The sequence below is a fragment of the Telopea speciosissima genome, chromosome 4 (assembly GCF_018873765.1).
Source record: "Telopea speciosissima isolate NSW1024214 ecotype Mountain lineage chromosome 4, Tspe_v1, whole genome shotgun sequence".
NCBI classification, from domain to species: domain Eukaryota; kingdom Viridiplantae; phylum Streptophyta; class Magnoliopsida; order Proteales; family Proteaceae; genus Telopea; species Telopea speciosissima.
In genome coordinates, this window is record NC_057919.1 from 19,628,089 (window position 1) to 19,642,318 (window position 14,230).

Here is a 14,230-nt window from a genome sequence, read left to right on the forward strand (position 1 = left end):
TGGGCTGAGATAGAATGTCTTTAACTAAAAGAAACTAATATAAATAAGAAAATATCCAAACAACTAAGTAATAATAAGTTAAGGAGTGTATGGGTTTAATATGAATTTCTTCTCCTCTTGGGATATCATCAAACCAGACCCTATTTTATCGCTGCGGAGTTTCTTCTATAATCCCAGCCTGATTAAAGGCAAAAACCAAACCTTTCTCTACCTCATCCCCAAGAAAGAAGGTGCCTCCTCTATGTCTGACTTCGTCCCATCTCCCTTTGCAACCTTCTTTACAATTTTACTGCCAAAATCCTTGCAATCCACCATTACCATTAATAACATTCTCCTCTGCTCCGAGCTTGTCAAAGGCTTTGACAGAAAATCCATCCCCCTATTACCCTTATGAAAATAGACCTTCACAAAGCCTTTGATTCCTTATCCTGGGACTTTAGCATTACTGTCATGCATAATATGTCCTTTCCTCTTATCTTCATCAGCTGGATTTACCATTGCATTTCTTCTCCCCGCTTCTCAGTTTTGGTCAATGTCCCACTGGGTTCTTCTCTTCGTCTGTAGGCATTTGTCAGAGCTGTCCCCTCTCCCCTTACCTCTTCACTCTATCTCTTGAACTTCTTTCCAGATGCATCTAATCTAGCATGGACCAGCCTCTCATCAACCCTATGTACAATTTTTTAATCTCTTAAGATCTCCCATTTGGCCTTTGCAGAAGATCTCATGATATTCTCTAAAGCTGACTTCCCTTCAGTTCAGTCCATTTTGTCTTTGCTTGAAACTCTGCCAACATATGGCTGGGCTTCTCACCAACACTCTAAACTCTCCTCTTCCTAGCTGGGGTTAGTGAGGCAGATTTGTTTTGCTTTAGAGAGATGTTTGGGTTCTCCTTGGGCCGTCTTTCGGTCAAGTATTTGGGCTTACCTTTGATCCCCTCCAGATTGGCTGCCCATCTTTGCCCCCTATCCTGGATCGCCTTTGCAAAAAGCTTCAGCTTTGGAAAGGGAAGCTTCTCTTGTTAGTCCCAAAGTCACTAAGAGGGGGTGAATCAGTGACCCTCAAAAACTTGATTCAACTCGTTCGTTTCTCAACTCATTCGTCGGTGTCACAGTTGCTCAAACGCACAGGCACAGACACGTCTGTCAATAACAGATTGGTTGGCGTTGGCCTTTTCAACAATCACACACAGTCGTATGTATATCCACCTCGCAACCACAACATGGCTAGGTATACCAGGTAATGCACACCCATCCTGCAGAAACCACACTCCAATATCGAAATAACAAGCAAACCATAAACACACAGATGTAACGTGGTTCGGCAGTGTACCTACATCCACGGAGCAATGCCCACAAAGGGCTTCGTATATTGCTCAATATACTTCACAATTTTGATCGCAACAATGACCCAGGAGCCACTACCCTTGCTTCCATCCTTGCTACTACAAAGGCTAAGGCTACAACCCAAATTTACACAGCTACAACAGTGAAGGTGCTACAACACCTGGCTTTAGGTAGCCACGTCTACCAAGGAGCTACAACCGCTCTCTGTGCAGCCCCCACTAGACACCCAGAAAACAAATAACAATGGGCTCATAAGAATGCCCTGATTACAAGTTCAAGACAAATGCAAATCCCTCCCAATACATACAAGTACTGACTCGGGCAATCTCCGGAGATGTGGTACATTGACGTCTCCAATCACCGATAATCTCCTCTTCCTTCCTAATACTTCTCTTCACACAAACCCTAGGTTTGTTCTTTTTCTCCTCCTTCTCAACTTCTTCTTTCAACCCAAAGACCTTTGATGAAGCATAATGCACATGAAGAATCCTTTCAATGGAGTAAACGATTACCTGCGTGAAAGTGATCTTCAAAGGTCTTCTTAGAGCCTCTCTTCTCTCCCTTGAGACAGCTCCCTCTTCTTGTGCAAGAAAGAACTCACAATGACGTTCCAAAAAATTTCTTAAATAGGCTCACAATAACCCTAATCCTGTGCATTGTCCAACCGCTTGGTTTAGACTGGTTGTGCCTGGTAGAATGACCTTTGGTCAGTCCGGAAGGCATAACTCCCTTTGTATATCTCCGATTGGGCTGATTCTTTTTGCATCTGAAAGTAGACTAAAAAATCTACAACTTTCACAGAAATAGCCTTCTCAAATTCTGCCTGGAAATGTGCACAAAAATCTATCCAAAGTCAGGTAAACTGAACAATCATGTGTTGAAACCATTACCACAGATTGCTCCAAGGAGGGAAGTCCATGGTATATGCATCTTAGATGCATTAGCTTCTAACTATCACGGAAGACGCCACGGAAGATCCCACGGACAACCGTCGTATGACCTGTGGAAGACTGTTGAAGTAAAAACTGGGCAGAATGAACACCCTCGACGGAAATGACCATAACTTCCTCGTCCCGAACTCCGAATGACCCCATTTCTTTTCTTGTGTACAGAGGACTCAAAGGGCTACATTTTTCATGAAGACATCAACAACCCAGAATCAGTGCACGGGTCTCAAAACTGGTCTTGAACCTGACTGATGTGCAGATAATGATCGTCCCACATCTTTCCACCCCGATATCGGATTGAACTCATTCAAATTTTGTTGGAAAGATAACTCAAAGATATTCATTTCTCATGTTTTGAGCAACTCCAAAATCCAACTGGATATCATCTCAAAAAATACGTGAAGTTACTGCTACAACATAAACATACAGTTTTCAGCAGATACTAGTAACCTTCACTATGGCAATACCTTCTCACCTTCGGCAATATTGCCTCATCACACTAGGACTTGAACGTGCATTCTCATCATACCAAAAACATTTCTCAAATTCCAACTCATGACGATGCCAGCTGTACCTGTCCTACTGTCAACTAAGCCGTCTAGGGGTGTCAATTACAAGCCCGCACCGGTAGGGCCGACCGGTACCAACCAATGAAAAGCCGAGACCGACACGACCGTTTGTAAGCATGCCAGGCTTCAAAACCGATCGATTTTTAATTGGTCGTTCCCAGTGCAGACTGGGAGACCGACCGACTGACCAAAACTTGTCATTGAATTGATTTTATACTCTGTTGGCATGATATTAATATATATATATATATATAATGGCTGATGGACTGATCACGTGAATGTGTATTTCACTGACATATTTATATAATCAATGAATCAATGATGACGTCCACCGACTGAAATCACACAAAATATTAAAGTATTATTTTGTTTGTTATATTTCTCCACCAAAAGGTTCGAAACCCTGAAAGTCTTCGGGAAGATCAGCCACACAGTTTCAGCATCTTCAAGCAATTCTCCTCAAAATGTAATCCTAGAAGCATACATTTTTGTTTTCTTGAGCTTATCGTCGAGGCTTCCACATGGTTTTTGCTCTGTTTTCAACCACTTAAAAACGAAGAAATCAAAATTTTTTACTTTCACTTTTCTTTTCTGTATCCTTCCCCTCTTATGCCAGGGATCTCTAATCTCATTTGAAAGTGAGAGCTCTTAGTGGGAGGATCTCGTCTGTCCCGCAGGGGCGCAGCTTCGGCTGCTATTAAAGGTTTGATTTGCTTTTTTTTTCTCTCTGTATCTCCATTGACAAAATCCCAAAAACCTTATGTCTGAAACTCACCGTCTATGGAAATTTTGTGTTGATCTGTGAGATGAATATTGGAATTTAATCATCAAGGAGATCAAGAACTGGAAAAACTCTGCTAACATCTCCATCCTTGGAAGCCCAATTATGGCCTGGAAAAGCGTTGCCAAATCTCCATCCTTAAGCCCAATAATGGCCTGGTAACCAACCGGCCGAATGGTGTTGTGTCCATGCCCAACGTCTAAAGGCCCGACTACATAATCGGTCGGGAACAGTGCAATCTCTTAAACTGGTAGTGCCCGATTAAGCCCGACCGAGACCGGCCAACACCAAACGGTTGACACACTAGCCATCTATCTCACTGACACTGACAACACCATATTGCAAGTCGCCTATGCATAACTCATCTGTTAACAAAGCTCAACCATGTAAGCCCATCTCTTCTCAGCTTCACATGACACATCATCCATGTGCATGTAAGCCTCTCTGCCTTCCTCAGCCATGTCTGCATACTGCCACTTCCACAGCAACACTAGAACCACTGTGACAGTGTGTTGACCAACAGACCGTGTTGACAACAATGACAACATCAACGGCCAAAGCTCCAACATCTCTCTTATGCTGGCCACCTTGAGCTGATAAGATCTGTGCTGTACTCTTACATCTACTAGTCCAGTGTTTTTGGGCTTCCTCAATCCACTATTTCGAAGTTGGAATCCCTCATTGATGCGGATCCGGGGTCCTGAAATCCTAACCACTTATGGGCCCACCTGATTGAGGAAAAGTTTAAGCAATCGAAGGGCAATGGCAATTTCATAATAACCAGAATTTTCTAAGGGACTGTTAGGTAAGTAAAGAAGAAGGGATGATGCAGATAAGTTACATAATGGGCTTATTTTATTGGAAATAAGCCTTGGATGGAGTTATGTATGCATTGGGCCTTTGATTCCATGTGTTTTCTTTGTAATGGGCCACGTTAATGTGCCTAAAATGTGGGTACAAGGAAGGCATACGGGATTAGGCTTAGTAGTAGCTTGTTTTCATATTTCCTAGGTTTATTAAAGAGTCCTTTCATGTTTCGAAGTAGAAGTCTGATAGCCACTAGAGTATCTCCTAGTTTTTAGTATTTGTCTTGCAAGTCCTGGATGCTCTCAAAGGCAACCCAGAATTTCAAAATTCCTCCAGTGAGAACCCTTGTGAGAAACAAGAGCTGTGAGACTCAGCAACCCAGGTGGGACTCCTACGGCTGGTAGACTGGTGGACTCCAGCTCTACAACCTAGCTATCTATTTTCATACCTACCTATTCTCTTCCAGATTCAATCTTGGCTTGCATACCCTCTCGGGTTTGCATCATCATTTGTCTTGGACAACATCTCCACCACAGACTGTGAAACAAAATTCTCACTTCGTCCTTCATCTATGAACAAAGAAGTCATCTTTCCATTGGGCAAATGACACAAAGGTATACATGGCCAGGTTTGGCTCTGTTATCATTTAATGCAGATCAAAAGAATGCTGGTGGTGGGAAGAGAAATAAATTGAAAAGAGAGGAGAGATTGCAAGATAGAAAGAGAGAGAACGGAGATCATGGGGAGAGAAGATAGAGGCAACAACCACAATTAAAACAAACTAGCTGTTTTCTATTCAATCAAATCATGGATGACATATAATCTCTTACACATTTGTAAAACTGAAAACAGAAAGAAATAAAACAAATTTCTAATTGATCCTAAGCTATCAATTGTTGATTGCTTTAGGAGAGTTCCTGCTTGACTTAAACAAGTAACTATATAAAGAAATAACAACTTAACTGACTAAGCAACTTCCTACCATATGCAGGCTGTGCTAGGAAGAATCCTATTCTAACCCACAAAACCTAAAGAACTAAAGTAACTGACTTGGAAACCAAACAAATGCGGAAATCTCCCTCTTGCGTGGGCTGAGATGGAGTCCTTAACTAAAAGAAACTAATATAAATAAGGAAACTAAATCTAATCAAATTTTCCACCCTGTCCAAACAAATTAGAAATAATAAACTAAGGCAATAAGTCCTAAACTGGCCCATGACTTGTGTAGTGATAAGGTTCCTGAAATTCAGGAACTTAACTGCATGTAATACCTCTTCAAATGGTCCCACAAATCCTGGCTTCAAGGAAACCAAAACATTCCACACGCAAGGCTGGTCACATGATACTGTTCACGAGCACAGTAAATTGGTTCTATGGTAAACCAAATCAAACCGAAAGGTTCACATCTGGACCAAACCAGCCTAAACCGCAGGAACTGAATTTTTTCTCTTCTTTCTAAAGAGAATACTGCATCATAACTGCATCACTATGTGCAGCCATTGTATCGCAAATGTCAGAAAGATTAATTGCATATGAAGGTTAACATAATAGTTTCCTAGTATTAGTTCAAAGTAACAATTCAACACTCAACTGACTGGCTTATTGCATAATAAATAGTCAACGAGGAAGCGACAATTCCATTGTTTACAGTATGTCATTTAATGTATTCTCTGATTTTTCAGATCTACAAAAGTACAACAAACAAACTATTTAGTATATGTATTAAGAGGCAAACAGAAGGAAAATAATATAATCATAAACCTCCTAGGCATACCACCAAAAGCATAACAGGAAACCGACAACCTTTTGGTTTCATAGGAACCATGAGGAATATTTTGCCAAAAGGTGAAGGAAGAAAGGTATTACTCGATGAATGCAGATATTACAACGAGTCACAAGAGAAGAAGCTTGCAATTCCATGTGTCCAGCCCATGTGCCATCTTTTTCCATAGATTGGCAATATTCATCAAATGGAACCTCATCCTCAATAAAAGGCTCAAAATCCTCCCGATGCTTCTGTTAAAGTTAAACACAGTTTTGGCATCAGATTGCTTAACAGTATAGCTGGATCAAAGTGCATGGGGCAGATCATTAATGAATGTGCATTCTGCAAGAGCAACTAGATTATTTATAAGACGAAATAGCATTACAGTTTCCAGATATATGAGTATCTAAATAGAAGACATGTTACATGTTCCAACTCTTTTATATGCTGCATCATGTTGGAATTTCCACCCCCTACTAATAAGGGGTCCAGTTTAACAATACATTAGTCAGGCTGAGACTTATCGTCCAATTGTAAAATGACTTAAGGCATATACTTCATAAATTATAACAAAGGGTGAACCCAGTGCATGAGTCTCCCACCACTGCGGGATCCGGGGAGTGTCATAATGTAAGCAGCCATACCACTGTGGAGAGGCTGTTTCCCGACTCGAACCCACGACCACTAGGTCGCAATGGAGAAACCTTACTGTTGCGCCAAGGTCCACCCTCATACTTCATTGTTAAAAAATTGTTTATCCACCCGTGTCCCCCTTTGGATAGTCCGCCGTGTTAAAAGCTCCTGTATGATATACATATTGTTTCCTCCCTTTCCTACAAGGTCGGCTTTTTAGATGAAGCGGTTTCTTCATGGTATTAGAGCTTACTATTGATACCTGAGAAATAATTTCCTAAATTCAAATCGATCTCCCTCCTTCTCCCATCTCTGCCTTCTTCAAGATCGATCTCTCTTAGATCGATTAACCTAGCCTTCTTAAAACCCTAAACCTACCTCTACAAACCGAGACTCTCTTCTCCTAAGGTCTCTACTCTCCCATGGGGGCGGTACTTGGAGGTGATCTAATATGATCTAGTACCTGCCCTAGCCTTTACCTCCTTTTTCTTTCTACTTTTTTATGATCTCCATACAAATTGAGATCAGTTTTTGAAGATTGCAGATCTGCAGAATCAGTTTGTTTGAAGATTGAACATCTGCAGACTTTTTTTGAAGATTGAAGATCTGCAGAATCAGTTTTTTGAAGATTCCACATCTGCAGAATTTTTTTTGGACTCGATATTCATCAGTCACAACAGTTTTGATTTTTTTTGGTTCTCGGCACTCCAGGTCTCTTCTGGTCTTCGTCTTAAATTTTTTTCCATCAGATTTCTGCACTCTAAGATCGAAACCACAGGGGATCAGGTCGTCTTCAACAAAACCGAGACTATTTTTGCAAGATTTCATATCTGCAATTTTTCTGGAACATCATCTCTGTATTTTGGACTCTTAATTGTTGATCGATAGCCTCATCAGTATGCCTGATTCAGAAGAATCTATTGTGGTATCCACTGGCCCATCTGTCACACAAGGGAATCATCGTGATTATCCCTCCTTTCCTGTCAGCCCTGTGAAGCTCGATGGTACAAATTATTTACTCTGGTCTACATCAGTGTTTCTCTCCATTGATTCAAGGGGCTATAAGGGCTATATAAATGGGACTACTGTTAAGCCACGTGATGCTGGTCCATTACAAGATAAGTGGAGTTCCAATAACTCCTTGGTAATGTCTTTTCTTCTCAGTACTATGATCCCATCCATTACCCGTGGCTATATACTGCTTGATACAGCCGCCAAAATCTGGAAGGCTGCTAAGGATACATATTCCCAGGTAGGGAATGATGCACAAGTTTATGATATTCAAAGAAAACTCCATGCAACTAAACAGGGTGAACTTACTTTGTCACAATACTACTCTGAACTCCGAAGTCTATGGCAAGAGCTTGATTACTATGACAACTTTCAACTTGATTGTCCTTCCGATATTACAAAATTTCAGCAAAGGGAGGATAAATTCAGAGTTTATACTTTTTTGACTGGACTTAATGTGAAGTATGATCAGCTTCGGTCTCAAGTTTTGAATCGTTCCCCTTTTCCCAATTTGGAACAAGCCTACTCTATGATACAGTTGGAGGATACTCGTCGTTCCACTATGTTACCACCTACAAAGCCAGAGAGATCAGCTTTAACAACTTCTGGGGGTGGTTCTTCTAATACTGGTACCCGTTCCTTGTCTGAGAAGGAACCTCTTAAATGTACCCATTGTGGAAAAGAATGACATACTGTGGATTTTTGCTGGAAATTGCATGGTCGGCCATCTGACTCTTCTGATGGTCGTGGTGGTGGCCATGGTGGTGGCCGTGGCCGTGGTCGTGGTAATTGTGGTGGTGCACAGACCAACCTTTCTGAAGCTACTGAAACAGCCCCTAATGCCACTCTTTCTGCGGAGGAACTTGCTGTATTTCGCCGTATGATGACCAACCTTGGGTCTCTCACATCTCCATCTACATCTGCCTCTACCTCGACTGTGGTTCCCTCTTCTGAATCCAACCTTGTTTTCCCCACACCAGGTATTTATTTTGCTGGTCAGTGTGCTTCGGCATTATCTCATCCTTGGATAATCGATTCCGGAGCCAATGATCACATGACTGGTACATCGAATTTATTTTTTCATTATTCTTCTTCTTCAGGCAAAGATAAAATCAAAATAGCCAATGGTTCTCTTTCCTCTTTATCAGGGAAGGGAGCTGTCCATTGTTCTCCTTCTTTATCTTTGTCCTCTGTCTTGCATGTCCCTAAGTTAACCTCCAATTTGCTTTCTATCAGTAGTTTAACATCTGATCTCAACTGTAAAGCTGTATTTTATCCTTCTCATTGTGTCTTTCAGAACTTGGGGACAGGGAGAACGATTGGAGCTGGTAAAATGCGTGGTAGACTTTATTTGCTCGACGATGATCTTATCTCTAGTACTACTGCTGCCAAGTCTGGACAAGCTCTTACTGCTACTTCCGCTGACCATCATCTATCTGAATTACATCGTTGGCATCGTCGATTGGGACATCCACCTTTAGGAACATTAGCTAAGATTTTTCCTGATTTATTTCAGCATTGTATTCCTCAAACTTTATTATGTGAGGCCTGTGTTTTTGCAAAACAAACTCGTTCTATTTATTCTAGTTCAAATAAAAGATGTTCCAAACCTTTTTCTATGATTCATTCTGATGTTTGGGGTCCCTCACGCACATCCTCTATTTCTGGCTTTAAGTGGTTTGTCACATTTATTGATTGTCACACACGCACCACTTGGGTTTATTTAATGTGGCACAAAAGTGAAGTGTTTTCCTGTTTTAAAGTTTTTTATAGCATGGTTCAAACTCAATTTCACGCCAACATTCAAACTCTTCGGAATGACAATGGTCGTGAATATTTAGACGGGGCATTCCAATTACTTCTTGCTACTCAAGGTATTATTCATCAGACTAGTTGCGTTGACTCTCCACCTCAAAATGGAGTGGCTGAAAGCAAAAATAGGCATCTTCTTGATGTAGCTCGCTCCATTATGTTTGAAATGCATGTTCCTTCTCATTTTTGGGACGAGGCTGTTTTAACAACAGCTTATCTTATTAATAAAATGCCCTCTCGGATCCTTGACTATAAATCTCCTCTTGATCTTTTAAAGGGTTCTTCTTACATTATTCCTCCAAAGATTTTTGGATGTGTTTGTTTTGTTCGTAACCACTATGCCCATGGTAAGCTTGATCCTCGTGGTCTCTGCTGTGTTTTTATTGGTTATTCTCCCACCCAAAAAGGGTATAAATGTTATCATCCATCCTCTCGTCGTGTTTTTGTTTCCATGGATGTTGTTTTTCATGAAGCTGTGGCTTTCTTTCCCTCTTCGGCACCTCTTCAGGGGGAGTCTACACCTACTCTAGAAGATGTGCCGATTCATATTCCTCCTTCCCTCCAGGAGCCCATTGATGATTATCATGTACCTTTAGAAGATGATGCTGTCCAGGGGGAGCAGCAGCGGATTCAGCCAGAGAAAGACTTTAAGCAGCAGTATTATCGAAAGAAAAAGGGGCAAATACAGCCCAACACTGCAGCCTTACCGAACCAAGAGTTGTCCTCTGAACCAGGACTGAATGAGACTTCCTCTGGTAATATTTCTGATCCTCCACATTCACATTCTTCTCCTATTATTTCTGATCCATCACTTGATTTACCCATTGCCCTTAAGAAGGGAAAAAGATCTTGTACGCAACATCCAATCTCTCAGGTTGTTTCGTATGAATCTTTGTCCCCCTCATTTCATGTTTTTGTTTCCTCTTTATCTTCTGTTTACATACCACAGACTTGGCAGGAGGCATTTGCAGATGTTAGGTGGAAAGAGGCCATGGTCGAAGAAATGCAAGCTTTTAAGAAGAATGGTACATGGGATCTTGTTATTCTTCCACCACAAAAGAAGACTGTGGGCTACAAGTGGGTCTTTGTAATTAAACAAAAAGCTGATGGAACTGTTGACCGCTTTAAAGCAAGGCTGGTTCCTCGCGGGTTTACACAAACATATGGGATAGACTATTTGGAGACTTTTGCGCCGGTTGCCAAAATGAACACTATCAGGGTTATTCCCTCTTGTGCTGTGAACCTGGGATGGAGTCTACAGCAACTTGATGTTAAAAATGCTTTCCTCCATGGTGAATTAGAGGAAGAAGTATATATGGATATTCCTCCTGGATTCTCATCTGCTGCAACTCAAGCCAAGGTGTGTAAACTTAAACGGGCTTTGTATGGTCTGAAACAGTCACCACGTGCATGGTTTGGTCGCTTTCAGAAGGCCATGGTGACATTTGGGAATAAACAAAGCAATGCAGACCACACCTTGTTTATCAAGAAGACGGGCAGCATCATTACTCTTCTCATCGTATATGTTGATGATATAGTTGTAACTGGAAATAACCCTGCTGTAATTTCCAAGTTGAAGACTTATTTGGCCAAGGAATTTGAGATCAAGGATCTAGGCATACTTCGCTATTTTCTAGGGATTGAAGTAGCCCATTCTTCCCAAGGGCTATTTTTATCTCAACGCAAGTATACTCTAGATCTTCTTTCAGAAACTGGCATGCTAGGCTGTTCTCCTGTGGATACTCCCATAGAGCCTAATGCTCGTTTTCGAGACACTGATGGGGAACCAGTGGACAAGGGGAGATATCAGCGGTTAGTCGGGCGTCTCATTTATTTATCTCACACTAGGCCTGACATTGCCTATGCTGTGAGCCTTATTAGTCAATTTATGCATGACCCTCGGTCTAACCATCTGGAAGCAGTGTTCCGAATTTTGAGATACTTGCCCCTGGTAAAGGAGTTTTATTATCTTGTCATAACCATCTCCAGATTGAGGCCTACACTGACTCAGACTGGGCTGGCTCTCATGATCGAAAATCCACCACAAGTTACTGTACATTTGTGGGAGGAAATTGTGTTACATGGCGCAGCAAGAAGCAAATTGTGGTTGCCCGTTCCAGTGCAGAGGCTGAATTTAGAGCTATGGCTCTTGGCATTTGTGAGCTGTTGTGGCTTAAAACCTTGTTACAAGACTTGAGCATTCCTATTACTCTGCCTATGCGTCTCTACTGCTACAGTAAATCAGCAATAAGTATTACCCATAATCCAATGCAGCATGATAAGACGAAACACATTGAAATTGATCGTCATTTTATCAAGGAGAATCTAGATAATGGGACTGTTTGTGTTCCCTATGTTCAATCTGGTGACCAGTTGGCTGATCTGTTCACCAAAGGATTGAGTGGAAAGGTGTTTCAACCTCTAGTGTGCAAGTTGGGCATGACTGATATCTATGCACCAACTTGAGGGGGAGTGTTGGAATATGGGTATTATTGTAACATGGGTCGACCCATGGGGTAGTTTATGTTCTAATTGTTTTTCCCTATTTGGGGTATTATTGGAATTCTTATATTCTGGAATTTTCTCCAGAACTATTATAAATAAATTGTGGAGGGCTATCACATTAATAAGCCATTCCATTCAATTGTTTCTTCATACTTCATAAATTATAACACAATCAATTAATGCCCAATGATAAAATCATTCCACTTATGCTGATAGTTATTACTGCTAAGTTTAGAACTTGTACATAGTAATGGCATTGCAATAATCAGTTCAGTGAGGTAACCCCTCAAAGAAAGGTTTTGACTAGAACCACTGACTAGCTTATAAACTAACAAAAGGTTTGCACAAAAACAAGCAAAGATCAGCATTATCACCCACCATTATGTGTTTATATCGTGCTCAATATCAAGCCTAGTCTAAGATCCATAATGGGGTCCCTCAAAGGAGAATTCCTCTCAGTGTATAGATCACTTACTTGTGGAATGGATGAGTAAATCTTGTGATGGAATGCTTCCAGAATGTTAGAAGGTCCTTAGGTGAGTCCTTGAGAAAGCTAGAGAGTTTAGAGAGGGAGAACCCAAAGTTAGGAATGTTTAAAATGAAACTCGTTTTCTATTTAAAGGGTCACTGTACCGTCGGCCGGACGACCAGTCGGACAGGTTCGACCATCCGGTTGTCTGTGACTGGTTATTTTGACTAAGCCCATAAAAATGCCCCAACTTGCTGGACCACGATCCGGTGAAAATTCCCACCATCCGGTGGGTCAATCAGTAGACTTAAATTTTTACAAAAAATATTTTTATGATGAAATAATTTATAATTTTAAATAGTGAGGGGCATGAATACATGAATAAATATATGTTATGTGTATATATATACTTGGTGTATGATCCCTATAACTACATTGCTTATATACTAGGAAGTTGAAAAGTTTACTAATATCAATGTCTTCTATAGGAGTTGGGAATGACAGCTCGATACGTCACCATAACTCGATAATGAGTTACTCGTTGAGGCGAATCAAAGAATATCATTACAATGATGATAATATTATCGAGTTGAATAGTAAACTTGAATTGATGACCAGAGATATCAATATCATCGGACGCAGAGTGGAATACCTTCAAGCCCATATTACCCGCATCGAAAGTATACTTAACCGGTGGGCGGATCTAGTCCAATGCCTTAGATAGGGCACTCAATAGTATGTTGTTGCTTAACCCTATTATCATATTATTACATCCATGCCTCATTATCCTTGATGCATAAGAACTGATAGTTACTGGATGGTTGGTTGACAAGATCAAACTATCATTGCAAACGTTAATAGTTTGATTTCTTTCTCAGCTGATCAATTATGGTGGGCGCTCACACAAATATCTACCGCTGCACGAACACACAAAGACGTGGGAATGCAGCCTCTACTTCTAACCTTATAGTAGAAGATCAGCCAGTGGAGGATGCATCCAATGCTCCTCCAATCCTCACTGCCCATGATGTTACCAACATCATGGACAACATGTTAAATCAGCAACAACAACATATGGGCGGGCTACTTCAGAACATGCAACAGCAGCAACAGCAATTCATGACCGCCATGACCGATCAGTTGCAAGCTGTAGTGAGATCTATGCAAGCTCTACCAGCCAACCCCACACCCAATGTTGCACCAGCAGCCCCTGCAGCTCCTGTTGCACCAGCTAATGATGTTACGAATCGCTTAATGGCGAGATTTTTGAAGATCCAGCCACTCACTTTTGCTGGAATTTCCAAAGACCCTCTACAACCAGTCAAATGGGTCAAGGAAATGGAAACGGCTTTTGAGTTCTTGGGCTGCACCGAGGAGCAAAAGATTTCTTGTGCTAGATACAAGCTCCAGCACGAAACAAAGGCATGGTGACAAATCACTAGACCTATCCTAGTTGCTACACATCCCAACTTAACTTGGGACATCTTCAAGGAAGCATTTTTCGGGAACTACTTCCAAAGCAGTGTTAGGAAGAAGAAGGAGATTGAACTCGCAGAGCTGACTCAGGGGCCTAAGTCAATTTTGGAGT

At 41.3% G+C, this 14,230-nt stretch overlaps 1 protein-coding gene across 4 annotated transcripts in view; it reads right to left on the reverse strand.

Moving 5' to 3' along the window:
• Positions 1-14,230, reverse strand: part of LOC122660423 (OVARIAN TUMOR DOMAIN-containing deubiquitinating enzyme 7) — a 72,817-nt gene that overhangs the window by 21,798 nt on the left and 36,789 nt on the right. For all 4 annotated transcript variants that reach the window (XM_043855725.1, XM_043855726.1, XM_043855727.1 and 1 more), the window contains exon 4: positions 6,314-6,463. In XM_043855725.1, coding sequence (XP_043711660.1) covers positions 6,314-6,463 — 150 coding nt within the window. The remainder of the gene's footprint in view (positions 1-6,313; positions 6,464-14,230) is intronic.